At 61.3% G+C, this 27,742-nt stretch overlaps 1 protein-coding gene across 1 annotated transcript; it reads right to left on the bottom strand.

Annotated features, from left to right (window-relative positions):
• Positions 1–11: 11 nt before the first annotated feature.
• On the bottom strand, positions 12–27,742 carry DHX16 (DEAH-box helicase 16). Its single transcript, XM_084303907.1, is given in 26 exon segments — positions 12–167; positions 2,011–2,184; positions 4,436–4,597; positions 7,507–7,669; positions 10,184–10,251; positions 11,164–11,247; positions 11,249–11,283; positions 13,080–13,242; positions 14,098–14,238; positions 15,164–15,316; positions 16,460–16,558; positions 17,502–17,712; positions 18,481–18,596; positions 19,234–19,344; positions 20,529–20,550; positions 20,552–20,700; positions 20,702–20,716; positions 21,893–22,117; position 23,763; positions 23,765–24,015; positions 24,097–24,153; positions 24,984–25,010; positions 25,012–25,156; positions 26,424–26,617; positions 26,620–26,658; positions 27,518–27,742. Coding segments are annotated over 26 exon segments (3,153 nt in total). The 5' UTR covers positions 27,737–27,742; the 3' UTR covers positions 12–38.

Here is a 27,742-nt window from a genome sequence, read left to right as displayed (position 1 = left end):
CCCCCCCCCGGTGTCCCAAAACCCCGTCTTGGGGGTTTTCAGCCCAATTCTTCGCGGGTTTTGCCCGTTTTTTTGGGCATTTTGCGGGCGCCGGCGTCCTCCAGCTCCTTGGCCTGGTAGTAATGGGGCGCCACCTCCAGCAGCCAGGCGCTGTCGATCTCGATCACCTTGGGGGGGGACAAATAGGGTCAGGGGGGGACAAATAGGGTCAAGGGGGGAGAAATAGGGTCAAGGGGGGAGAAATAGGGTCAAGGGGGGACAAATAGGGTCAAAGGGGGGAGAAATAGGGTCAAGGGGGGACAAATAGGGTCAAAGGGGGGAGAAATAGGGTCGGGGGGGGAGAAATAGGGTCAAGGGGGGGCAAATAGGGTTGAGGGGGGACAAATAGGGTCAAGGAGGGAGAAATAGGGTCGGGGGGGGACAAATAGGGTCAAAGGGGGTTGAAATAGGGTCGGGGGGGGAGAAATAGGGTCAAGGGGGGGCAAATAGGGTTGAGGGGGGACAAATAGGGTCAAGGAGGGAGAAATAGGGTCGGGGGGGGACAAATAGGGTCAAGAGGGGGCCCTGATGCTGCCCCGCGACCCTAAAACCCCCCAGGGCCCTCCTCGTCCCCATAACCTTACAGTTAGCCCCATTACCCGCACCCCTCACCCCTTGGCACCATCCCCAGCCCCCTTTTCCCCCCATTCCCCCTTCTTTTCCCCAAAACTCTCCTTTTTTCCCCCATTTCCACCCCCCATACCCCATTTTTCCCCCCGTACCCCCATTTTTCCCCCCCCAAACCCCCATTTTTTCCCCACATACCCCCCTTTTTTCCCCCTTTTTCCCTCCATACCCCTTTTTTTCCTCGTTTCCTCCCCCAATACCCCATTTTTTCCCCCATACCCCCATTTTTCCCCCTTTTTTCCCCAATACCCCCTTTTTCCCCCCTTTTTCCCCCCCATACCCCCTTTTTTCACCCTTTCCCCCCCACACCCCCATTTGTTCCCCCCGTACCCCCCATTTCCCCCTCCACGCCCCCATTTTTCCCCCATTCCCCCCCCATACCCCCATTTTTCCCCCCCAAACCCCCATTTATTCCCCCCACACCCCATTTTTCCCCCATTTTTCCCCATTTTCCCCCCCTTTCCCCCCCAAACCCCCATTTACCCCCCCATACCCCATTTTTCCCCCCCAAACCCCCATTTTTTCCCCTTTTCTCCCCCCACACCCCATTTTCCCCCCATTTCTCCCCCTTTCCCCCCCCCAAACCCCCATTTCTCCCCCCTTTTCCCCCTTTTTTCCCCCATTTTCCCCCCTTTCCCCCCATTTTCCCCCCATTTCCCCCCCCCACACCCCCATTTATCCCCCCCACACCCTATTTTTCCCCCCTTTTCCCCCCCACACCCCCATTTCTCCCCCCTTTCCCCCTTTTTCCCCCATTTTTCCCCCATTTTCCCCCCCTTTCCCCCCCCTAAACCCCCATTTTTTCCCCCCAAACCCCCATTTCTCCCCCCCACACCCCATTTTTCCCCCTTTTTTCCCCCATTTTTCCCCCTTTTCCCCCCCCCACACCCCATTTTTCCCCCTTTTTCCCATTTCTCCCCCTTTCCCCCCCCACACCCCATTTTTCCCCCTTTTCCCCCCCCAAACCCCCATTTATTCCCCCCAAACCCCCATTTTTCCCCCTTTTCCCCCCCCATACCCCCATTTTTCCCCATTTTTTCCCCCATTTTCCCCCCCAAACCCCCATTTATTCCCCCCACACTCCCTTTTTCCCCTATTTTTCCCCCTTTTTCCCCCCCAAGCCCCCCTTTTTCCCCCCTTTCCCCCCCCACACCCCCATTTTTCCCCCTTCCCCCCCCCACACCCCATTTCTCCCCCTTTTTCCCCCCATTTCTCCCCATTTTCCCCCCCAAACCCCCATTTCTCCCCATTTTCCCCCCCAAACCCCCATTTCTCCCCATTTTCCCCCCATTTCTCCCCCCTTTTCCCCCATTTCTCCCCCATTCCCCCCCGTCCCCCCCCCACCTGCCGCATGAACTCCTTGGTGGTGAAGACGAGCTCGTGGTAGAGCACCCAGCGGGGCTGCTCCTCGAACAGGGAGCTGTTGGGGTGCACGAACACCGTCTGCTGGTGCTTCACCGTGCGGTACCCCCCCCGCGTCAGCCGCGCCGTGTGGTAGAAGAAGCCGGCGGTGATGGCCTGGGGGGGGGGAAAAGGGGAGGTTGGGGGGGGGATATGGGGTCCCCGGGGGATATATGGGGTCCTGAGAAACCTAGGAGGGGGAAAATGGGGGTCCTGAGGGGGAAACTGGGGTCCTGGGGGACCCAGGAGGAGGGAAATGGGGAGGTTGGGGGGGGGAAAGGGGGTCCCTGGGGGGGAAATGGGGGTCCGGGGGGGATATGGGGTCCCCGGGGGGGATATGGGGTCACCAGGGGGGATATGGGGTCCCCGGGGGGGATATGGGGGGCTTGGGGGGAGAAATGGGGGTTCTGAGGGGGAATTGGGGTCCTGGGGGCACCCAGGAGGGGGGAAAATGGGGGTCCTGAGGGGGAAAATGGGGTCCTGGGGGACCCAGGAGGAGGGAAATGGGGAGGTTGGGGGGGGGAAAGGGGGTCCCTGGGGGGGAAATGGGGGTCCTGGGGGGGATATGGGGTCCCCGGGGGGGATATGGGGTGCTGGGGGAGGAAATGGGGGGCTTGGGGGGGGAAATGGGGTCCCCAAGGGGGAAAATGGGAGGCTTGGGGGGAGAAATGGGGTCCTGGAGGGGGAAATGGGGGGCTTGGGGGGGGAATTGGGGTCCCCGGGGGGGATATGGGGTCACCAGGGGGGATATGGGGTGCTGGGGGGGGAAATTGGGGTCCCCGGGGGGTGAAATGGGGTCCCCAAGGGGGAAATGGGGGTCACAAGGGGGGGAAATGGGGTCCTGAGGGACACAGGAAGGGGGAAATGGGGGTCACAAGGGGGGAATTGGGGTCCTGGGGAGACCCAGGAGGGGGAAAATGGGGGTCCTGAGGGGGAAACTGGGGTCCTGGGGGACCCAGGAGGAGGGAAATGGGGAGGTTGGGGGGGGGAATTGGGGTCCCCAGGGGGGATATGGGGTCACCAGGGGGGATATGGGGTGCTGGGGGGGGAAATGGGGGGGAAAATGGGGTCCTGGGGGACCCAGGAGGAGGGAAATGGGGAGGTTGGGGGGGGAATTGGGGTCCTGGGGGGGGAAATGGGGGCCTGGGCGGGGAATTGGGGTCCCCAGGGAGGATATGGGGTCCCCAGGGGGGATATGGGGGTCCTGGGGGGGGAAAAGGGGGTTCAAAGGGGGCAAATGGGGTCCTGGAGGGGGAAATGGGGAGGTTGGGGGGGAAATTGGGGTCCCCGGGGGGGATATGGGGGTCAGAAGGGGGGGAAATGGGAGTCCCCGGGGGGGAATATGGGGTCCCCAGGGGGGAATTGGGGTCCCCGGGGGGGAATTGAGGTCCCAAGAGGGGAAATGGTGGTCCTGGGGGGGATATGGGGTCACCAGGGGGGATATGGGGTGCTGGGGAGGGGAAATTGGGTCCTGAGGGGGGAAATGGGGGGCTTGGGGGGGGAATTGGGGTCCCCGGGGGGGAAATGGGGGGCTTGGGGGGGATATGGGGGGCTTGGGGGAAGAAATGGGGTCCTGGGGGACCCAGGAGGGGGGAAATGGGTGTCCCCAGGGGGGAAATGGGGTCCTGAGGTACCCAGAAGGGGGGAATTGGGAGGCTTGGGGGCAGAATTGGGGTCCTGGGGGACTCAGGAGGGGGAAAATGGAGTCCCTGGGTGGGTTTTGGGGTCTCTGGTTGGGTTTTTGGGATCCTTGGGTGGGTTTTAGGGTCCCTGGTTGGGGTTTTAGGGCTCCTTGGTGGGGTTTTGGGGTCTCTGGTTGGGTTTTGGGGTCCCTGGTTGGGGTTTTTGGGTCCCTGGTTGGGGTTTTAGGGTCCCTGTGTGGGTTTTGGGGTCCCTGGTTGGGCTTTTAGGGCTCCTTGTTGGGTTTTTGGGGTCCCTGGTTGGGGTTTAGGGCTCCTTGGTTGGGGTTTTAGGGTCCCTGCGTGGGTTTTTGGGTCCCTGTGTGTGTTTCTGGGGTCCCTGTGTGGGGTTTTGGGGTCCCTGTGTGGGGTTTTGGGGTCCCTGCGTGTGTTTCTGGGGTTTCCTGGGTGTTTTTGGGAGTCCCTGTGTGTTTTTTGGGGGTTTCCTTTGCGTTTTTTGGGGTTTCCTTTGCGTTTTTTGGGTGTTTCCTTCGCGTTTTTCGCGTTTTTTGGGTGTTTCCTTTGCGTTTTTTGGGTGTTTCCTTCGCGTTTTTCGCATTTTTTGGGGTTTCCTTTGCGTTTTTTGGGTGTTTCCTTTGCGTTTTTTGCCTTTTTCGTGCGTTTCCCGCCCGTTTTTTCCTGCTTTTTTTGGGGGAGTTCCCTTTCTTTTTTTTTGGGGGGGGGGTCACCTTTCGGACGGCCACCAGGTCCCCGTTGCAGGAGGCGGGGGCGATCTCCACGCGCTCCATCAGCCCCTCCAGCTGCTCCCGCACGTCCCGCGCCCGCCGCAGCGACCGCGCCTGCACGAAGTGCTCGTAGCACCACTGCACGGAGTGACCGCTCGCCACCCACTGCGGGGACACCGGGGGACAGCAGGGGACAGCAGGGGACAGCAAGGGGTATGGGGACAGCAGGGGGTGTGGGGACAGTAAGGGGTGTGGGGACAGTAAGGGGGTATGGGGACAATAAGGGGGTGTGGGGACAGTAAGGGGGTGTGGGGACAATAAGGGGGTATGGGGACAGGAGGGACATGGGGACATGGAGAGGGACAGGGGGACAGCAGGGGGTGTGGGGACAGCAGGGGGTGTGGGGACAGTAAGGGGTGTGGGGACAGTAAGGGGGTGTGGGGGCAGGAGGGGGTGTGGGGACAGTAAGGGGTGTGGGGTATGGGGACAGGAGGGACATGGGGACATGGAGAGGGACAGGGGGACAGCAGGGGGTGTGGGGTCAACAGGGGACATGGGGACAATAAGGGATATGGGGACAGGGAGAGGGATATGGGGACAATAAGGGGGTATGGGGACAGGAGGGGACATGGGGACAGGGAGAGGGACAGGGGGACAGCAGGGGGTGTGGGGCCAACAGGGGACATGGGGACAATAAGGGATATGGGGACAGGGAGAGGGACAAAAGGATATGGGGACAAGGGACATGGGGACATCAGGGGGTATGGGGACAATAAGGAGATATGGGGACAATAAGGGGGTATGGGGACAGGAGGGACATGGGGACATGGAGAGGGACAGGGGGACACCAGGGGGTGTGGGGACAATAAGGGATATGGGGACACCAGGGGATATGGGGACACCAGGGGGTATGGGGACAATAAGGGACATGAGGACAGCAGGGGGTATGGGGACACCAGGGGGTATGGGGACAGGGAGAGGGACACAGGGACAATAAGGGGGTATGGGGACAATAAGGGACATGGGGACAATGGGATATGGGGACATGGAGAGGGACGTGGGGACAGCAAGGACATGGGGACAGGGAGAGGGACGGGGACAATAAGGGACAGGGAGAGGGACATGGGGACACCAGGGGATATGGGGACAGGGAGAGGGACAGGGGGACACCAGGGGGTATGGGGACAATAAGGGGATATGGGGACACCAGGGGATATGGGGACAAGGGGACAGGGAGAGGGACAGGGGGACACCAGGGGATATGGGGACATGGGGACAATGGGATATGGGGACAGGGAGAGGGACATGGGGACAATAAGGGGATATGGGGACAGCAGGGATATGGGGACACAGAGAGGGACATGGGGACAATAAGGGACAGGGAGAGGGACAAAGGGACACGGGGACAACAAGGTACGGGACAGGGACATAGGGACAAAGAAATGGGGACAAGAGGAAGGGGATGGGGACAAAAAGGGACATGGGGACACGGGGAGAGGGACATGGGGACAAGGAGAGGGACATGGGGACAAGGAGGGGACACAGACAGGACAGGGACAGGTCAGTACCGGGACCTGGATCCCCCACAACACCCCAAACACCCGACCCCATGTCCCCAGGACAGCCCGTTCCCACCCAACGTGTCCCCAAATGTCCCCAAAGTGTCCCCAAAGCATCTCCAAGTGTCCCCAAGCGTCCCCAGAGCGTCTCCAAGTGCCCCCAAAGCGACCCCAAGCATCCCCAAAGTGTCCCTAAGTGTCCCCAAAGTGTCCCAAACCATCCCCAAAATGTCCCCAAAGTGTCCCCAAGTCCCTCCAGCTTTTCCTAAGTGTCCCCAAAGCATCCCCAGTGTCCCCCAAGTGTCCCCAAGTGCCCCCAAAGTGTCCTCAAGCATCCCCAAATTGTCCCCAAAGTGTCCCAAAGTATCCCAAAGCGTCCCCAAAATGTCCCCAAAGCATCCCAAAGCATCCTCAGTGTCCCCCAAATGTCTCCAAGGCATCCCACAGCATCCCCAGTGTCCCCAAAGCATCCCCAAAGCGTCCCCAAGCATCCCCAAAATGTCCCCAAGCATCCCCAGTGTCCCCAAAGCGTCCCAAAGTGTCCCCAAAGCATCCCCAAAGTGTCCCCAAAGTGTCCCCAAGCCCCCTCAGGTGTTCCTAAATGTCCCCAAGCATCCCCAGCGTCCCCAAAGCATCCCAAAGTGTCCCCAAACATCCCCAAATCATCCCCAAGCATCCCCAAAGCGTCCCCAAACATTCCCAAAGTGTCCCCAAAGCATCCCACAGCATCCCCAGTGTCCCCAAAGCATCCCCAAAGCGTCCCCAAAGAGTCCCAGTGTCCCGAAGCATCCCCAAAATGTCCCCAAACGTCCCCAAAGTGTCCCCAAAGTGTCCCCAAGCATCCCCAGCGTCCCCAAAGCATCCCAAAGTGTCCCCAAGCATCCCCAAATCATCCCCAAGCATCCCCAAAGTGTCCCCAAAGTGTCCCCAAGCCCCCCCAGGTGTTCCTAAGTGTCCCCAAGCATCCCCAAAGTGTCCCCAAGCATCCCCAAAGTGTCCCCAAGCGTCCCCAAAACGTCCCCAAAGCATTCCCCAAATGTCCCCAAACATCCCCAAATCATCCCCAAAGTGTCCCCAAAGCATCCCCAGTGTCCCCAAAATGTCCCCAAGCATCCCCAGTGTCCCTAAAGTGTCCCCAAACATCCCCAAATCATCCCCAAACATCCCCAAAGTGTCCCCAAGCATCCCCAAAGCGTCCCCAAACATCCCCAAAGTGTCCCCAAAGCATCCCACAGCATCCCCAGTGTCCCCATAGCATCCCCAAAGCGTCCCCAAAGAGTCCCAGTGTCCCGAAGCATCCCCAAAATGTCCCCAAACGTCCCCAAAGTGTCCCCAAAGTGTCCCCAAGCATCCCCAGCGTCCCCAAAGCATCCCAAAGTGTCCCCAAGCATCCCCAAATCATCCCCAAACATCCCCAAACATCCCCAAATCATCCCCAAACGTCCCCAAATCATCCCCAAACGTCCCCAAAACGTCCCCAAACGTCCCCAACGCCCCCCCCAGCGCCCCCCGTGCCTGGTTGTAGACGTTGAGCAGCACGAGGTGGTCGCCGCCGGGCACGTGGAAGCCGACGCGGGCGCTGTCGGCGTGCAGCACCTTGTCCTTGGGCCGGTAGAAGACGGCGTTGTTCACCGACAGCATGGCCGCCACCGTCAGCACCTCCTCCGTGCACCCGTACCTGCGTGGGGACAGTGCCATGACACCTTGGGGACAGCCCTGGGTGACCCCAGAACACGGGGACGGCACTAGGACACCTTGGGGACACCCCTGGGGTACTTTGGGGACAGTCCTGGGTGACCCTATAACATGGGGATGGCACTAGGACACCTTGGGGACACCCCCGGGGCACTATGGGGACAGCCCTGGGGCACCCCATGGCACAGGGACGGCGCCAGGGGACCTTGGGGACACTCCTTGGGCACCCCAGAACACGGGGACGGCACTAGGACACTTTGGGGACAGCCCTGGGGTACTTTGGGGACACTCCTGGGGCACTTTGGGGACAGCCCTGGGGCACCCCAGAACACGGGGACAGAACTGGGACACCTTGGGGACAGTCCTGGGGCACCTTGGGGACAGCCCTGGGTGACCCTATAACACGGGGACGGCACTAGGACACCTTGGGGACAGCCCTGGGGTACTTTGGGGACAGCCCCGGGGCACCCCATGGCACAGGGACGGCGCCGGGGGACCTTGGGGACACTCCTGGGGCACCCCAGAACACGGGGACGGCACTAGGACACCTTGGGGACAGCCCCGGGGCACTTTGGGGACAGCCCTGGGTGACCCTATAACATGGGGATGGCACTAGGACACCTTGGGGACACCCCCGGGGCACTTTGGGGACAGTCCTGGGTGACCCTATAACATGGGGATGGCACTAGGACACCTTGGGGACAGTCCTGGGGCACTTTGGGGACAGCCCTGGGTGACCCCAGAACACGGGGATGGCACTAGGACACCTTGGGGACAGTCCTGGGGCACTTTGGGGACACTCCTGGGGCACCCCAGAACACAGGGACAGCACTGGGACACCTTGGGGACAGTCCTGGGACACTTTGGGGACAGCCCTGGGTGACCCTATAACACGGGGACGGCACTAGGACACCTTGGGGACAGCCCTGGGGTACTTTGGGGACAGCCCCGGGGCACCCCATGGCACAGGGACGGCGCCGGGGGACCTTGGGGACACTCCTGGGGCACCCCAGAACACGGGGACGGCACTAGGACACCTTGGGGACAGCCCCGGGGCACTTTGGGGACAGCCCTGGGTGACCCTATAACATGGGGATGGCACTAGGACACCTTGGGGACACCCCCGGGGCACTTTGGGGACAGTCCTGGGTGACCCTATAACATGGGGATGGCACTAGGACACCTTGGGGACAGTCCTGGGGCACTTTGGGGACAGCCCTGGGTGACCCCAGAACACGGGGATGGCACTAGGACACCTTGGGGACAGTCCTGGGGCACTTTGGGGACACTCCTGGGGCACCCCAGAACACAGGGACAGCACTGGGACACCTTGGGGACAGTCCTGGGACACTTTGGGGACAGCCCTGGGTGACCCCATAGCATGGGGACAGCACCAGGGCACCTTGGGGACAGTCCTGGGGCACCCCAGAACACGGGGATGGCACCGGGGCACCTTGGGGACAGCCTTGGGGACAGTCCTGGGGCACCCCATAACATGGGGGTGGCACCATGGCACCTTGGGGACAGCCCTGGGGCACTTTGGGGACACTCCTGGGTGACCCTATAACATGGGGACGGCACCAGGGGACCTTGGGGACAGCCCTGGGTGACCCCAGAACACGGGGAGGGCGCCAGGGTATCTTGGGGACAGCCCCGGGGCACTTTGGGGACAGTCCTGGGTGACCCTATAATGTGGGGATGGCACTAGGACACCTTGGGGACACTCCTGGGGCACTCTGGGGACAGTCCTGGGGCACCCCAGAACACGGGGACGGTGCTGGGGCACTTTGGGGACAGCCTCAGGGCACTTTGGGGACAGTCCTGGGTGACCCCAGAACACGGGGACGGCGCCGGGGGACCTTGGGGACAGCCCCGGGGCACCTTGGGGACACTCCTGGGGCACTTTGGGGACAGCCCCGGGGCACCCCATGGCACAGGGATGGCACCAGGGGACCTTGGGGACAGCCCTGGGACACTTTGGGGACACTCCTGGGTGACCCCAGAACATGGGGACGGCGCCGGGGGACCCTGGGAACAGCTCCAGGGCACCTTGGGGACACTCCTGGGTGACCCCATAACATGGGGACAGTGCCGGGGCACTTTGGGGACAGCCTCAGGGCACCTTGGGGACAGTGTTGGGGCACCCTATGGTGTGGGGGTGGCACCAGGGGACCTTGGGGACAGTCCTGGGTGACCCTATAACATGGGGATGGCACTAGGACACCTTGGGGACAGTCCTGGGGCACCCTATGGTGTGGGGATGGCACCAGGGCACCTTGGGGACACCCTAGGGACACCCTGGGGACACCTGGGGATACCTGGGGACACCCCGGGGACATTTGGGGACACCCAGGGGACATCTGGGGACATTTGGGGACACCTGGGAGACACCCGGGGACATTTGGGGACACCCCGGGGACATTTGGGGACACCTGGGGATACCTGGGGATATTTGGGGACATTTGGGGACATTTTGGGGACATTTGGGGACACTCACTGCTCCGAGGCCAGGATCATCTTGGCCAGCATGGGCTCCACGGGCAGCTCCGCCATGCGCCGGCCCAGCTGGGGACAGTGCGGGGACAGCGTCAGGGCACCAGTGCTCCCAGTTACCCTGCCCCAGTGCTCCCAGTAAGCCCCCCCCAGCGCCCCCAGTTCCTCCCAGTGCTCCCAGTACTGTGGTGAGCTCACCCGTGAGGTCCAACACCAGCAAAACGGTTCCTCCCAGTGCTCCCAGTACCATCCCAGTGCTCCCAGTACCACAGGGAGCTCACCCATAGGATCCACCACCACCATCCCAGTCCCTCCCAGTGCTCCCAGTACCAACACAACCCCATCCATGGTGTCCAACCCCACCACCCCAGTCCCTCCCAGTTCCTCCCAGTCCCTCCCAGTCCCTCCCAGTGCTCCCAGTACCCACACAACCCCATCCATGGTGTCCAACCCCACCACCCCAGTTCCTCCCAGTCCCTCCCAGTCCCTCCCAGTGCTCCCAGTACCCACACAACCCCATCCATGGTGTCCAACCCCACCACCCCAGTGCCTCCCAGTGCCTCCCAGTCCCTCCCAGTGCTCCCAGTACCAACACAACCCCATCCATGGTGTCCAGCACTACCCCCCAAGTCCCTCCCAGCCCCTCCCAGTCCCTCCCAGTGCTCCCAGTACCACAGTGAGCTCACCCATAGGATCCACCACCACCATCCCAGTGCCTCCCAGTGCTCCCAGTCCCTCCCAGTACCAACACAACCCCATCTATGGTGTCCAACCCCACCCCCCCAGTCCCTCCCAGTCCCTCCCAGTCCTTCCCAGTGCTCCCAGTACCGTGGTGAGCTCACCTATGAGGTCCACCATGACCATCCCAGTCCCTCCCAGTCCCTCCCAGTCCCTCCCAGTGCTCCCAGTACCAACACAACCCCATCCATGGTGTCCAACCCCACCCCCCCAGTCCCTCCCAGTCCCTCCCAGTGCTCCCAGTACCGTGGTGAGCTCGCCCAGGTGGTTGAGGGCTCCCAGTGCGTAGAGCTGCTCCAGCGCCAGCACCAGCGTCTCGTGGGGGGGGGGGGTCCAGGAAGTCGAAGTGGATCAGGTCGTTGATGCCTGGGGACGGGGACGGCGCCCGCTGCCACCCCAAAACGTCCCCCAAGACCCCCGCGGGGGTCCCCGTCCCCAAATGGCCCCGTCCCCAAATGGCCCCCCCCCCCCGCCCCGAGATGCTCCGAGGTCCGCCCCGTCCCCAAATGGCCCCTAAAAGTGCCCAGGATGCCCCAAAGTCCCCCTGAGATGCCTCCTAAAAACCCTAATGGCTTTTAGGATGCCCCAAAGGCCCCCTAGATGCCCCAAAGCCCCCTGAGATGCCCCAAAGCCCCCCAGGATGCCTTCTAAGAGACCCTGATGGCCCTTAGGATGCCCCAAAACCCCCTGAGATGCCCCAAAGCCCCCTGAGATGCCTCCTGAAATACCCTAATGGCCCTTAGGATGCCCCAAAGCCCCCCTAGATGCCTCCTAAAAACCCTAATGGACTCTAGGATGCCCCAAAGCCCCGTAAAAGATATCCCAAAGCCCTCTGAGATGCCCCAAATCCCCCCCCAGATGCCTCCTAAGAGACCCTGATGGCCCCTAGGATGCCCTAAAGTTCCTTGAGATGCCCCAAAGCCCCCCCAGATGCCTCCTGAGCCACCCTAATAGCCTCTAGGATGGCCCTAAGACCCCCGAGATGCCCCAAAGCCCCCCTAGATGCCTCCTAAGACACCCTGATGGCCCTTAGGATACCCTAAAGCCCCCCAAGATGCCTCCTGAAATACCCTAATGGCCCTTAGGATGCCCCAAAGCTGCCCTAGATGCCTCCTAAGACACCCTGATGACCCTTAAGATGCCATAAAATCCCCCAAGATGCCCCAATGCCCCCCTAGATGCCTCCTGAGATGCCTCAAAGCCTCCTGAGATGCCTCCTGAGACATCCTAATGGCCCCTAGAATGCCCCAAAGCCCTTTGAGATGCCCCAAAGCCCCCCTAGATGCCTCCTGAAATACCCTAATGTCCTCTAGGATGCCCCAAAGCACTCTGAGATGCCCCAAAGCCCCCTTAGATGCCTCCTACAACACCCTGACAACCCCTAAGATGCCATAAAACCCCCCAAAATGCCCCCAAACCCCCTGAGATACCTCCTAGGACACCCTGATGTCCTCTAGGATGCCCTAAACCCCCCTGAGATGCCCCAATGCCCCCCAAAATGCCTCCTAAGACGCCCTGATGGCCTCTAGGATGCCCCAAAACCCCCTGAGATGCCCCAAAGCCCCCCTAGATGCCTCCTAAGATGCCATAAAACCCCCCCAAGATGCCCCAAAGCCCCCCTAGATGCCTCCTGAAATACCCTAATGGCCCTTAGGATGCCCCAAAGCCCCCTGAGATGCCCCAAAGCCCCCCTAGATGCCTCCTAAAATACCCTAATGGTCCTTAGGATACACTAAAGCCCCCCAAGATGCCTCCTAAAAACCCTAATGGACTCTAGGATGTCCCAAAGCCCCGTAAAAGATATCCCAAAGCCCTCTGAGATGCCCCAAAGCCCCCCTAGATGCCTCCTAAGACACCCCGATGGCCCCTAGGATGCCCTAAAGCCACCCCAAGATGCCCCAAATCCCCCCCAGATGCCTCCTAAGAGACCCTGATGGCCCCTAGGATGCCCTAAAGCTCCTTGAGATGCCCCAAAGCCCCCCAAGATGCCTCCTGAAATACCCTAATGGCCCTTAGGATGCCCCAAAGCCCCCTGAGATACCTCCTAAGACACCCCGACAACCCTTAGGATGCCCTAAACCCCCCCGAGATGCCCCAAAAGCCCCCCGGGACGTCCCTTTGGGTCCCCAAACCCCCTTTTCACCCCCGTCCCCTGCTCTCACCCAGGCTCTTGAGCAGCAGGACGAGGGCCCCGAGGTCGGCGCGTTGGATTTCGGGCACGGAGGTCTCCTCCAGCTCGTGCTGGAAGGCCCAGGCCGTGTAGAGGCGGAAACATTTCCCCGGGGCCACCCGGCCCGCACGCCCCGCGCGCTGGTTCGCCGAGGCCTGGGGACAAGGGAACCCGGTGTCACCCACTGGGGACACTGGGGACACTGGGGGGACACGGGGGAAGAGGGGACGCCAAGGGATAGGGGATGCCGGGGGATAGGGGACAGCAGGATGTAAGGATATGGGGAATAAGGGGTGTGGGGACATTGGGGTGTAAGGATTTGGGGACGTGGGGACATGGGGTGTAAGGATTTGGGGACGTGGGGACATGGGGAGTAAGGATTTGGGGACAGGGGGACGTGGGGTGTAAGGATTTGGGGACATGGGGATATGGGGTGTAAGGATTTGGGGACAGGGGGACGTGGGGTGTAAGGATTTGGGGACAGGAGGACATGGGGTGTAAGGATTTGGGGACATGGGGACGCAGGGGGCATGGGGACATGGGGACCAAGGGGTGTGGGGACGTTGGGGACTTGGGGGTGGAAGGAATGAGGGATTTGGGGACATGAAGATGTAAAGATTTGGAGACATTGGGGACATGGGGACACTGGGGACATGGGGACGAGGTCCATGGGGACATAGGGCACAGGGACGAGGTCCATGGGCACAAGGTCCATGGGGACACGGGGACAAGAGCCATGGGGGAATGGGGATGGGGTCCATAGGGACATGGGGACGAGGTCCATGGGGACACGGGGATGAGGTCCATGGGGACATGGGGACAAGGGCCATGGGGACATAGGAACGAAGGCCACGGGGACCTGGGGACAAGGGGACAAGGTCCATGGGGACATAGGAACGAGGGCCATGGGGCCATGGGGACGAGATCCATGGGGACACGGAGACGAGGTCCATGGGGACGGGGTCCTAGGGGACACGGGGACGGGGTCCATGGGGACATGGGGCCCCTACCCGCGAGCAGGGGGTGACGACGAGGGACTCCATTCCGGTGCGGGCGCTGTAGCTCTTCTGCTTGCAGAAGCCGGGGTCCAGCACGTAGACGATGCCGTCGATGGTCACCGACGTCTCCGCGATGTTGGTGGCCACCACCACCTGGGGGCGGGCACCTCCTGGGACACGCCCACCGAGGGACACGCCCCCCTGTTGGCCCCGCCCCGTGACGCCCCACCCCGTTGAGCCCCGCCCCGTGAAGCCCCGCCCCTCTGGACCCCACCCAAACGACCCCCGTGAGTCCCATCCCCGTGTCCCGCCCTCTGAAGCTCCACCCCCACTGACTCCGCCCCTTGGACACGCCCCCATTAGGCTCCACCCCCTTGGAACCCCGCCCTATTAGGCTCCACCCCCATCAGACTCCACCCCCATGACCACGCCCCATTAGGCTCCACCCCCTTGGAGTCCCACCCTATTAGGCTCCACCCCCATCAGACTCCATCCTATTTGGCTCCACCCCCTTGGAACCCCACCCTATTAGGCTCCACCCCATCAGACTCCACCCCCCGTGACCCCACCCTATTAGGCTCCTCCCCCCTTTGAACCCCACCCTATTAGGCTCCACCCCCATCAGACTCCATCCTATTTGGCTCCACCCCCTTGGAACCCCACCCCATTAAGCCCCACCCCTAATCAGACCCCACCCTGTTAGGCTCCACCCCCTCCAACCCCACCCCATTAATCCCCGCCCCTAAGACCCCACCCTATTAGACTCCACCCTCTCAAACCCCACCCTATTAGGCCCCGCCCCTCAGACTCCACCCTAATAGGCTCCACCTCCCTCAGGCCCAACCCTATTAGGCTCCACCCCCAACCAGACCCCACCCCATTAAGCCCCGCCCCTAATCAGACCCCACCCCATTAGCCTCCACCCCTCCCACCCCACCCCATCAATCCCCACCCCCTCCCACCCACCCCCACCCAGCCCCCACCCCCTCACGACCCCACCCCCTCATGACCCCACCCCCTCCCTGGCCCCACCCCCTTTCCCGAGGCCCCGCCCCCCTCTTAAAGGGGCGGCGCGCACCTTGCGGGCGCCGGGGGGGGTGGGCTCGAAGATGCGCGCCTGCATGTCGGAGGGGAGGTTGGCGTAGATGGGCAGCACCAGCAGCTCGGCCAGCTTGGAGCCCAGGCGCCGGCAGCGCTCCTGCAGCAGCTCCACGCACGCCTCGATCTCCTCCTGGCACGGGGGGGACATTGGGGACATCGGGGACATCGGGGACATTTGGGGACATTGGGGGTATTGGGGGTATTGGGGGCATCGGGGGTATGGGGACGCCTGGATGGATGGGGGCACTGTGGTGATGGGGACACCCCGGGGACATGGGGACACCCTGGGGACATCAGGGACACCAAGGGCATGGGGACATCCTGGGGACATCGGGGACATTGGGGGCATGGGGACGCTTGGGGACATTGAGGGCATTGGGGGCATCGGGGGTATGGGGACGCCTGGATGGATGGGGGCACCGTGGTGATGGGGGCACCCCAGGGACATCAGGGGCACCAGGGACATGGGGACACCCTGGGGACATCAGGGACACCAAGGGCATGGGGACATCCTGGGGACATCGGGGACATTGGGGGCATGGGGACGCTTGGGGACATTGAGGGCATTGGGGGCATCGGGGGTATGGGGACGCCTGGATGGATGGGGGCACCATGGTGATGGGGACACCCCACGGGCATCACAGGGACACCAGGGGCATGGGGACACCCTGGGGACATCAGGGGCACTTGGGGACACTTGGGGATGCTGGGGGACAATGGGGACATTTGGGGCATGGGGACGCTTGGGGACATTGGGGGCATTGGGGGCATTGAGGACATCAGGGACATGGGGATGCTTGGGGGCACCATGGTGATGGGGACACCCCGGGGACATCAGGGACACCAAGGGCATGGGGACACCCTGGGGACATCGGGGACATTGGGGACATCAGGGGCATCGGGGACATGGGGACACTTGGGGACATCTGGGGCATTGGGGACATCGGGGGTATGGGGACACCTGGATGGACGGGGACACCATGGGCATAGGGAAGATGGGGACACCCCCATGATGGGGACACTTGGGGACATCAGGGACACTTGGGGACACCCTGGGGACATTGGGGACACCGGGGGCGTGGGGATATTGGGGACATTGGGGACATTTGGGGCATGGGGACAGCGGGATGGACGGGGACACGGTGGGCACGAGAAGGACGGGGACACCCTGGGGACATTGGGGACATCGGGGACGCCCTGGGGACGTCCCTGGGGGGTCGGGTGACATCGGGGGGGGGTTGGGGACACGAGGGGACAGGGAGGTGGCACCCACCTGGCCGGTGAGGAAGACGAGGATGTCCCCGGGGGGCTGCGTGACGTGGATCTGCAGCACCGACACCACGCACGCCTCCAGGTAGTCGGCCTCGGGAGCCTGGGGGGGACATCAGGGGACATCAGGGGACATCAGGGGACACCGGGGGACACCGGGGGACATGGGGGGGGACATCAGCACCGGGTGGCCCCCCCTCGGTGGCCCCAAGTCCCTCTGTCCCTTCGCTGAGGGCTCCCGGTGGCCCCATCTTCATGAGGGGTCTTCGTGTTGTTTGGTGTCCCCATGTCCCCCCCCCAATGTCCCTGCGTCCCCCCAATGTCCCCCCCATGTCCCCATCTCCCCTAGTGTCCCCCCATGTCCCCGTGTCCCCAATGTCCACGTCCCCGTGTCCCTCCCATATCCCCCAATGTCCCCATGTCCCCCAACGCCCCTGCTGTCCCCAAATGTCCCCAATGTCCCCACTGTCCCCAACGCCCCCAACATCCCCTTGATGTCCCCGTGTCCCAAATGTCCCCAATGTCCCCAATGTCCCCAACATCCCCTTGACGTCCCCATGTCCCCAGTGTCCCCAGGTCCCCCCGATGTCCCCAATGCCCCCTGATGTCCCCACGTGTCCCCATGTCCCCAACATCCCCTTGTCCCCCTGATTCCCCCTGATGTCCCCGTGTCCCCAAATGTCCCCTGCTGTCCCCAAACGCCCCCAAATGTCCCCAAACGCCCCCCAGACCTTGGTGTAGTAGATGTCGACGGGGAAGCGCCGGCCGGGGATGCGGAAGACGGGCGCGTGGTCGAAGAAGCCCCCAATGTCCCCAATGTCCCCAACATCCCCTTGATGTCCCCGTGTCCCCAATGTCCCCAACATCCCCTTGATGTCCCCGTGTCCCCCTGATGTCCCCGTGTCCCCCTGATGTCCCCAATGCCCCCTGATGTCCCCACGTGTCCCCATGTCCTCAATGTCTCTGTGTCCCCTGATGCCCCCTGATGTCCCCATGTCTCCTGCTGTCCCCAAACGTCCCCAAATGTCCCCAAACGCCCCCCAGACCTTGGTGTAGTAGATGTCGACGGGGAAGCGCCGGCCGGGGATGCGGAAGACGGGCGCGTGGTCGAAGAAGGCGGAGAAGCGGCGCGTGTCCAGGGTGGCCGAGGCCACCAGCACCTTCAGGCGGGGCCGGAAGCGGGCGATGTCCTTCAGCAGCCCGAAAAGGACGTCCGTGTGCAGGGTGCGCTCGTGGGCCTCGTCCACCATCAGCACGCTGCGGGGATATAGGGGATATAGGGGGTACGGGGTGTTATATGGGGGGTACGGGGTGTTATATGGGGGGTACGGGGTGTTATATGGGGGATACGGGGCATTACATGGGGGATAGGGGGTGTTATATGGGGGGTATGGGGTGTTATATGGGGGATACGGGGTGTTATATGGGGGGTACGGGGTGTTATATGGGGGATACGGGGTGTTATATGGGGGATACGGGGTGTTATATGGGGGATACGGGGTGTTATATGGAGGATACGGGGCGTTATATGGGGGATACGGGGCGTTATATGGGGGTATGGGGTGTTATATGGGGGATATGGGGTGTTATATGGGGGATATGGGGTGTTATACGGGGGATACGGGGCGTTATATGGGGGATACGGGGTGTTATATGGGGGATACGGGGCGTTATATGGGGTTATGGGGTGTTATATGGGGGATAGGGGGTGTTATACGGGGGATAGGGGGTGTTATATGGGGGAGATGGGGGGTATAGGGGATATGGGGACATTGGGGGACATGTGGGGACATTGGGGGGACATTGGGGGACATGTGGGGACATTGGGGGGACACGGGGACATGGGGATGGGGACAGCCCCAAGGACACGGGGACGGCCAGCAATAAGACAACAGACAAGGTCGGGACATCCTTGTGTCCCCAAACCCGTGTCCCAAACGCCCCCAGCGTCCCCCCCAGTGTCCCCAGTGGTGTCCCCAGTGTCCCCAGCGGTGTCCCCAGTGCTCCCAGTGCTCCCAGTGGCACCTGTAGGAGCCCAGGTCGGGCTCGGTGAGGAATTCCCGCAGCAGCATCCCGTCCGTCATGTACTTCAGCACCGTCCTCTCCGACGTGCAGTCCTCGAAGCGGATGCTGTACCCCACCTGGGGACCCCAAATTGTCACCCCAATGTCCCCAAACCCCCCCAGTGTCCCCTAAACCCCCCCTGTGTCCCTCCCAGGTCCCCCCCGGTGTCCCTCGGGTCGTTTAGGGTCCCTAAATCCCCCCCCGGCGACCCCACAAAAGGGATGGGTTCCTTGGAGAGGTCTCAAGCTTGGGGTTTTTGGGGTGGGGGCGCGTCCCCAATGTCCCCTAATGTCCCCAATGTCCCCTAAACCCCCCCCCGGGTCCTTTCCAGGTCCCCCCCGGTGTCCCTCGGGTCATTTGGGGTCCCCAAATGTCCCCCTAGGATGCTAAAAGGTCCCGTGGAGAGGTCTCGAGCTTGGGGTTTTCGGGGTGGGGGCGCGTCCCCAACGTCCCCGGGTGGCCCTAAAATTGGGGACACGCCCCCATTGTCCCCAAAACAAGGGGCCACGCCCCCACTGTCCCCAAAACGAGGAACCCGTGCCCCTTGAGACAAAGCCACGACCCCAAACCCCCCCCCCTTGGCCACCCCAAACCACCCCTCGGGGCGCCCCGCACCCTATATCCCCCTGTCCCTATGTCCCCTCCCGGTGTCCCCACGCCCCCCCAGCGCCTCCCAGTTCCACCCAGTTCCTCCCAGTGCCCTCCCAGTGTCACCTCGTTGCCCAGCTTGGTGCCCATCTCCACGGCCACCCGGGCGGCCACGCTCATGGCAGCCACGCGCCGGGGCTGCGTGATCCCAATCTTCAGCCCCTGCCTCGTGTAGCCCTATAAAAAAAGGGGGGGGACACACATGGGGACAGGGGGGGGTTGGGGACAGCTGGGGGGGGTCCCCCTGTCCCCTTTCACCCCCCCGGGTCCTTCCCATTGCCCCCCGTGGCCCCGTATTTGCCCCCCAGCGTGCCCTATAAACGCCCCACGACCCCTATCGGTGCCCTATTGCCCCCCCCCAACCCCATTATTGACCCCCCCACCTCCCTTATCTGCCCCCCAACCCCTTTATCTGCCCCCCTAATCCCCTCCCCATTACCCCCAATGCCCCCAAACGCCCCCATATCCCCCCCAAACCCCCCCATTTCCCCCCCAAGCCCCCCCATATCCCCCCCAACTCCCCCCATATCCCCCCCAAACCCCCTCATTTCCCCCCCAACCCCTTTATTTACCCCTCTAATCCCCTCCCCATCACCCCCAACGCCCCCAAACCCCCTCATTTCCCCCCCAAACCCCCCCATATCCCCCCAACTCCCCCCATATCCCCCCCAAACCCCCCCCATTTCCCCCCAAATCCCCTCATTTCCCCCCCAACCCCTTTATTTACCCCTCTAATTCCCTCCCTATTGCCCCCAAACCCCCCCATATCCCCCCCAAACCCCCTCATTTCCCCCCAAACCCCCCCATATCCCCCCAACCCCTTTATTTACCCCTCTAATTCCCTCCCTATTGCTCCCAAACCCCCCCATATCCCCCCCAAACACCCCGATTTCCCCCCCAAACCCCCCCATATCCCCCCAAACCCCCCCATATCCCCCCCAAACCCCCTCATTTACCCCCCCAGCATCCCCCTACCCCTTTATCTACCCCCCTAATCCCCTCCCCATCACCCCCAACGCCCCCAACCCCCCCATATCCCCCCAAACCCCCCCATTCCCCCCCAAACCCCCTCATTTCCCCCCCCAACCCCTTTATTTACCCCTCTAATTCCCTCCCAATTGCCCCCAAACCCCCCCATATCCCCCCCAACCCCCCTCATTCCCCCCCAAACCCCCTCATTCCCCCTCAAACCCCCTCATTTCCCCCCCAAACCCCCCAAATCCCCCCCAAACCCCCCCATTTCCCCCCCAAACCCCCCCCATTCCCCCCCCAAACCCCCCCATATCCCCCCAAACCCCCCCATATCCCCCCATATCCCCCCCAAACCCCCCCATATCCCCCCCCCCCCGACCCCCCCTCACCTCCTCGTGCAGGTACTGGGGATCTGGTGGTTTTCCCCGAGCCCGTCTCGCCCTCGATGACCAGGATTTGGTGGCGGTTGATGGCAGCCACCAGCTCGTCGCGGTAGGGGAAGATGGGGAGGCTGCGCCGAGCCTCCTGCGCCGACTGCCGCCGCCTCTCCGCCTCCGGCACCCGCCGCCGGCGCCTCCTGCACACCCCAAAAACACCCGTTTTCGGCCCCAAAACTCACCCCGAGGCGGTGGAGTCCTCCCGGCGTCGCCCCCGGGGATGATTGAGGTCCTGTTGTAGCCTCCGGTGCTCCAAATCTGCTCTTGGCTACCTAAATCCACTCTTCTCCGCCCCAAATCCACTCTTCCTCTGCCCCAAATCCACTCTTGGTTGCCCCAAATCCCCTCTTTTCCACCCCAAACCCCCTCTTGGACACCTAAATCTCCTCTTGGCCAACCCAAATCCCTTCTTTTCCACCCCAAATCCCCTCTTGGTTGCCCCAAACCCCTTCTTTTCCACCCCGAATCCTCTCTTGGCCACCCCAAATCCCCTCTTAGATGCCCCAAACCCCTTCTTTTCCACCCCAAATCTCCTCTTAGCCACCTAAATCCCATCTTGGCCAACCCAAAACCCATCTTGGCCAACCCAAATCCCTCTCGGACACCTAAATCCACTCTTCTCCACCCAAATCCACTCTTTGCCACCTAAATCCACTCTTCGCCACCTCTAATTCCCTCTTGGTTGCCCCAAATTCCTTCTTTTCCACCCCAAATCCCCTCTTTTCAACCCCAAATCCCCTCTTGACACCTAAATCCCTTCTTTTCCGCCCCAAATCCCCTCTTGGACACCTAAATCCACTCTTGTCTACCCCAAATCCCATCTTGTCTACCCAAATCCCCTATTTATGGTCCCCAGGGCCCTCAAAACCCCCTTTGGCACCCCAAATCCCCCCTCCATCACTCCCAGGTCCCTCCCAGCACCCCAAATCCCCCCTCCATCACCTCAAATCCCCCCTTATTCACACCCAGGTGCCCCTAGGACCCCTCCAGGACCCCAAATCCCCCCTCCATCACTCCCAGGTGCCTCCCAGCACCCCAAATCCCCCCTCCATCACCCCAAATCCCCCCTTATTCACACCCAGGTGCCCCTAGGACCCCCTCCAGCACCCCAAATCCTCCCTCCATCACTCCCAGGTCCCTCCCATCACCCCAAATCCCCCTCCAGCACCCCAAATCCCCCCTCCATCACTCCCAGGTCCCTCCCAGCACCCCAAAATCCCCCCTCCAGCACCCCAAATCCCCGCTCCATCACTCCCAGGTCCCTCCCAGCACCCCAAATCCCCCCTCCAGCACCCCCAAACCCCCCCCCAAGCCACCTTATCGGGCTCGGTGCCCTGCATCTGCACGGCGCTGACGAATTGGATCATTTCGTCCTCCTCCAGGACGAAGTCGTAGTCGCGGGAGGGTCGGCGGCGGGCGGCGTCGCGCGCCCCAAACCGCAGGGCGGCCGCCCCCATGCGCTCCTCCTCCCAGCGCCGCTGCTCGTCCCGCGGGGCCAGGCGCTCCTCTTCCATCCCCGGCTCCTCACGTTCGGGGATTTTCTAGGGGAAGGGGTGAAAAGGGAGAAAACGCCCCGAAATCGGCTTAGCTGAGGGTTGGCGGGGGGGGAAGAGCTGCGAAAACGGCGCGGAAAACGCGCGTTTCGGGGGTTTTGGTATGGTGAAAGATGTAAAAGGGACCCAAAAGCCAAATGTCCCGTGGATTTTCTGTGCCAAGAGGCCCCAAACCACCATAAAACACACAAATCCCATGGATTTTCTGTGCCAAGAGTCCCAAAACCACCCCAAAAACCGCACATTCCCACGGATTTTTTGAGCCAAGAGCCCCCAAACCACCCCAAAACCCCAAATATCCCTTGGGTTTTCTTTGTTGAGAGCTCTAAAACCACCCCAAAACCAACTCATCCCATGGATTTTCTTTGCCAAGAGTCCCCAAACCACCCCAAAATATACAAATCGCATGGATTTTATGTGCCAGGAACCCCAAAACCACCCCAAAACCCACCCACCGCATGGATTTTCTGTGCCAAGACCCCTCCAATCACCCCAAAACCCACTCATCCCATAGATTTTCTCATTCAAGACCCCTCAAATCACCCCAAAACCCACCCACCCCATGGATTTTCTTCGCCTACAGCCTCAAACCTACCTTGAAACCCACTCATCCCATGGATTTTATGTGCCAAGACCCCTCAAACCATCCCAAACGCCCCCAATACGTGGATTTTATGTGCCAAGACCCCTCCAAATCACCCCAAAACCCACCCACCCCATGGATTTTCTTTGCCTACAGCCCCAAATCTACCTTGAAACTCACTCACCCCATAGATTTCCTTCACCGAGAGTCCCCAAACCACCCCCAAAAACCCAACTACCCCATGGGTTTTCTTTACCTAGAGCCCCAAACCTACCTTGAAACCCACTCATCCCATGGATTTTATGTGCCTGCAACCCCAAACCTACCTCGAAACCCACTCTTCCAATGGATTTTCAGTGCCAAGACCCCTCCAATCACCCAAAACCCACTCATCCCATGGATTTTCTGCGCCAAGAGTCCCCAAACCACCCCCAAAACCCAAATACCCCTTGGGTTTTCTTTGTTGAGAGCTCTAAAACCACCCCAAAACCCACTCATCCCATGGATTTTCAATACCAAGACCCCTCAAATCACCCAAAACCCCCCAATACATGGATTTTATGTGCCAAGACCCCTCAAATCACCCTAAAACCTGCCCACCCCATGGATTTTCTTTGCCTAGAGCCCCCACCTACCTTGAAACCACTCTTCCCGTGGATTTCCTTCACTGAGAGTACCTAAACCACCCCAAAACCCACTGACCCTATGGATTTTATGTGGCCTACAGCCCCCAACCTACCTTGAAACCCACTCATCCCATGGATTTTCAGTACCAAGACCCCTCACCCAAAACCCACTCATCCCATGCGTTTTCAGTGCCAAAACCACTCAAATCACCCCAAAACCCACTCATCCCATAGATTTTCTCATTCAAGACCCCCAAACCTACCTTGAAACCCACCCACCACATAGATTTTCACTACCAAAACCCCTCCAATCACCCCAAAAACCCACTCACCCACAGATTTCCTCCACCGAGAGTCCCCGAACTCCCCCCCAAACCCCCCCCAAAACCCCCCCAAACCCCCTCCAAACCCCCTTTTTTCTCACCTCCCCTCGTCTCCTCGGGCATGTAGTAGCGGTTGCTCTTCTCCAGCTTCTCCTTCTCTCCCGCCCGCTTGTACTCGCGGGCCAGGTCCCGCACGCGCCGCTTGTACTCGAGCTCGCGCCGCTCGGCGCCCGTCAACGTCTCCTCCCCGAAAAGATATTCCTCGTCGGCGATCTCGGCCTCCAGTTCCTCCAGTTTATCCCGTTCCCTTTTGGCTAAATATTCCCGGCGGGATTTTTTCCGCAGCTCCGGGACCTGGGGACGAAGCGGGAAGGGTTGGTGGGGGGGAAGGATTTAAGGGATGTGGCCCCCCGTGGGATGTTTTTGGGGGCTCACCATGGTTTTTTGGTCTTCTTCGGCGACTTTGAGGCGTTTTTGAGCTTCTTCGTAGGCCTGGGGGGAGGGAAAAGGGGATCACGGGGATGGGTTTAGTTAAGGAGAGAGGAAAACCCTAATAGGACCCATAAAACCCCAGGGAACCCAAATTCTTGAGTGGGAGGTGGGTGAGGGCTCCCAGTCCCAAGCAGAGACCCCAAAATCCCAACCAGGAGCCCCAAAATCTCATCCAGGACCCTAATCCCAACCACAGATGCTCAAAAAACCTATCCAAGACCCCCAAAACCCCAACCAGGAGCCCCCAGTCCCATCCAGGAGCCCCAAAATCCCATTGAAGAGCCCCTAAATCCCATCCAAGATCCCCAGTCCCAACCAGAGACCCCCAAAATCCCATCGAGGAGCCCCAAAATCCCATTGAGGAGCCCCAAAATCCCATCCAGGAGCCCCAATCCCAACCAGCGATCCCCGAAATCCCACCCAAGGACCCCAAATCCCACTCCAGCAACCCCCTAAGTCCCCCCAGACACCCCAAATCCCACCCAAGCATCCCAAATCCCACCCAAGAACCCCAAATCCCACCCCAAAACCCCCCAGAAGCTCATCAGGATGCCCCCGCATCGCCCCCAAATCCCACCCAAGAACCTCAAATCCCACCCAAGCACCCCAAATCCCACCCAAGACCCCCCCAAATTCCCCCAGACACCCCAAATCCCACCCAAGCACCCCAACTCCCACCCCGAACCCCCCCGGAAGCTCATCAAGACGCCCCCAAACCTCCCCGAAACCAACCCAAACCCACCCCAGGCACCCCACGACCCACACGGGGGACCCCAAAACGCCCCCCCCGGCCCCATAAAGACCCCAAAAAGGGGGGCGGGGGGGGGAACCTTGGCATCGGGGCGGGCGAGGGACGTGGCGGGTGCGGTCGCGGTCGCGGCGGCGGAGGCGCTCGGCGAAGGCGTCCCGTTCCTCCAGATCCCGCAGGCGCTCGCGCTCCGACGCTTCCCATTCCGCCTCCGGCTCCTCAGCGGGGTCGGGGGGCCCTATAAAAAGAGGGATCCTAAAAGTTTCTGAGAGTCTGGGATCAAGGGGAGGGCCCTAAAGGGGTTAGGGAGGGAGGGAGCAGGTTGCGGGGTCAATACGGGGGGGGAAATGAAAAAGGTGGGGAGGGAACGGGGGTGGAAAGGTTATGGGGAGCCTAAAAGGTTAAGGGATCCTAAAAGCTTAAAGGGATCCTAAAAGGTTATGGGGATCCTAAAAGGTTAAGGGGATCCTAAAAGGTTAAGGGGATCCTAAGAGGTTATGGGGAGCCCAAAAGGTTAAGGGATCACCAAAAGTTTAAGGGGATCCTAAAAGTTTAAAGGGATCCTAAAAGGTTATGGAGACCCCAAAAGGTTAAGGGGATCCTAAAAGTTTAAAGGGAGCCTAAAAGTTTATTGGCACCCCAAAAGTTTACGTGATCCTAAAAGTTTAGGAGTATCCTAAAAGTTTAAGGGGATCACCAAAAGTTTAAGGGGACCCCAAAAGTTTAAAGGGATCCTAAAAGTTTAAGGAGATCCTAAAAGTTTAAGGGGACCCCAAAAGTTTAAGTGATCCTAAAAGTTTAGGGGTATCCTAAGGGTTTAAGGGGACCTCAGAAGTTTAAGGGATCACCAAAAGTTTAAGGGGATCTTAAGAGTTTAAAGGGATCACGTAAAGTTTAAGGGGATCCTAAAAGTTTAAAAATTACCCCAAAAACCAGGGGGACCCCAATAACTGGAGGAACCCCAATTAATGGGGTCAGACCCCAATAACCAGGGGGAGCCCAATTAATGATGGGGACCCTAATTAACGGGGGGGACCACAATTAATGAGGGAGACCCCAATTAATAGGGTCAGACCCCAATAACCGGGGGAACTCCAATTAATGGGGGGGACCCCAATAACCAAGGGGGACCCCAATTAATGGGGTCAGACCCCAATTAATGAGGGGGACCCAATTAATGGGGTCAGACCCCAATAACTGGGGGGGACCCCAATTAATGGGGGGGACCCCAATTAATAGAGTCAGACCCCAATTAATGAGGGGAACCCCAATTAATGGGGTCAGACCCTAATTAATGAGGGAGACCCCAATTAATGGGGTCAGACCCCAATAACTGGGGAGACCCTAATTAATGGGGGACCCCAATTAACGGCGTCAGACCCCAAGTAATGAGGAGGACCCCAATTAATGGGGTCAGACCCCAATAACTGGGGAGACCCTAATTAATGGGGGACCCCAATTAATAGGCTCAGACCCCAATTAATGAGGGGGACCCCAATTAACGGGGGGGGGGGTTACTCACGGGGCCGGCGGCGGGGGCGAGGGGCTGGAGGCCTCGGGGGACTCGGAGCGGCGCCGCCGGAGGTGGTGGCGGCGGCGGCGGCGGGAAGCGGCCATGTCGGGGGCGGGGCCAGGGCCAGGCCCCGCCTCCTCGTCGCTCTCCACCAATCGGTAGCCTTGGCTGCGCCGCTGCAGCTCCAGCGCCGCCCTCTCGGCCCCGCGCGCCCGGGGGGCTCCCGGGGGGGGTCCCGGGGGACCTGGGGGGGAAAAAACGTCAGGGAACGGCCCCTGGGAGAGGCCACGCCCCCTCCTGTTAAGCCACGCCCCCTCCCGTTAGGCCACGCCCCCTCCCGTTAGGACACGCCCCCTTTCTAACACCCCCCCAATTGGTTATCCCCCTCTGCCTTGATGCTGCTCTGCCTCACAGGCCCCGCCCACTCACACACTGGCCACGCCCCCTCGTGTGAAGCCACGCCCACAGTCATACAAGCCACGCCCACCTGTCTGAGGCTCCACCCACTCCATATCCAATGGCCCCTACCCCTATCGCTTGAAGCCACGCCCCCATCTAAACAGGCCCCTCCCCTTCTAATTATGCAAGCCACGCCCTCTCACACAAGCCACGCCTCCTTTAAGCCCCGCCCCTTCTCACTAGCCCCTCCCACTCCAACCCCTGCCCCCAATCACCTTCAAGCCCCCACCTCTCCCTCCTCTAAGCCCCACCCCCAGCCCCTCCCACCCTCAAACCACGCCCACCCACCACCTAAGCCCCTCCCCTTCCGCGCCACGCCCAATTAGGCCACGCCCACCTCCAAGACCCCCCCCAACCACCCCTCAACCACTTCCACCCTCCCCATAAGCCCCGCCCCAGTCCCATAGCCCCACCCACTCCCCTTAAAGCCACGCCCTCTCTCAAGCCACGCCCCTCCGAAAAGCCACGCCCCCTCCCCAAGCCACGCCCCCTCCCCAGCCATGCCCTCAACCCCCCACCCTCACCCCTTCCCCTCAAGCCCACCCAGAACCCAAACCACGCCCCTCCCCACTTTGACCCCGCCCACCGGAAGTCCCTCCCCTTCCCCCGGAAGTCCCTCCCCTCCCCCCGGAAGCCCCTCCCACCTTCCCCCAGAGCTCGCGGGCGAAGGCCTGCACGCGCGGCTCCTCCACCCGCAGCGCCTCGGTGTCGCGCAGCCGCTCCAGCAGCTCCTCGGCGCTGCGGCTCCGCCGCGCCAGGGCCACCAGAAAAGCGGGGACGTGGCGGCCGCTGAGCCCCAGCAGCTCCTGCAGCTCCCCGGACACCCAGCGCTCCAGCGCCGCTTCCCCCCCTGCCGCCGCCATCTTGGC

This window comes from Netta rufina (genome assembly GCF_964035555.1).
Source record: "Netta rufina genome assembly, chromosome: 31".
Classification (NCBI taxonomy): Eukaryota; Metazoa; Chordata; class Aves; order Anseriformes; family Anatidae; genus Netta; species Netta rufina.
This window is presented reverse-complemented; position numbering and strand designations above follow the sequence as displayed.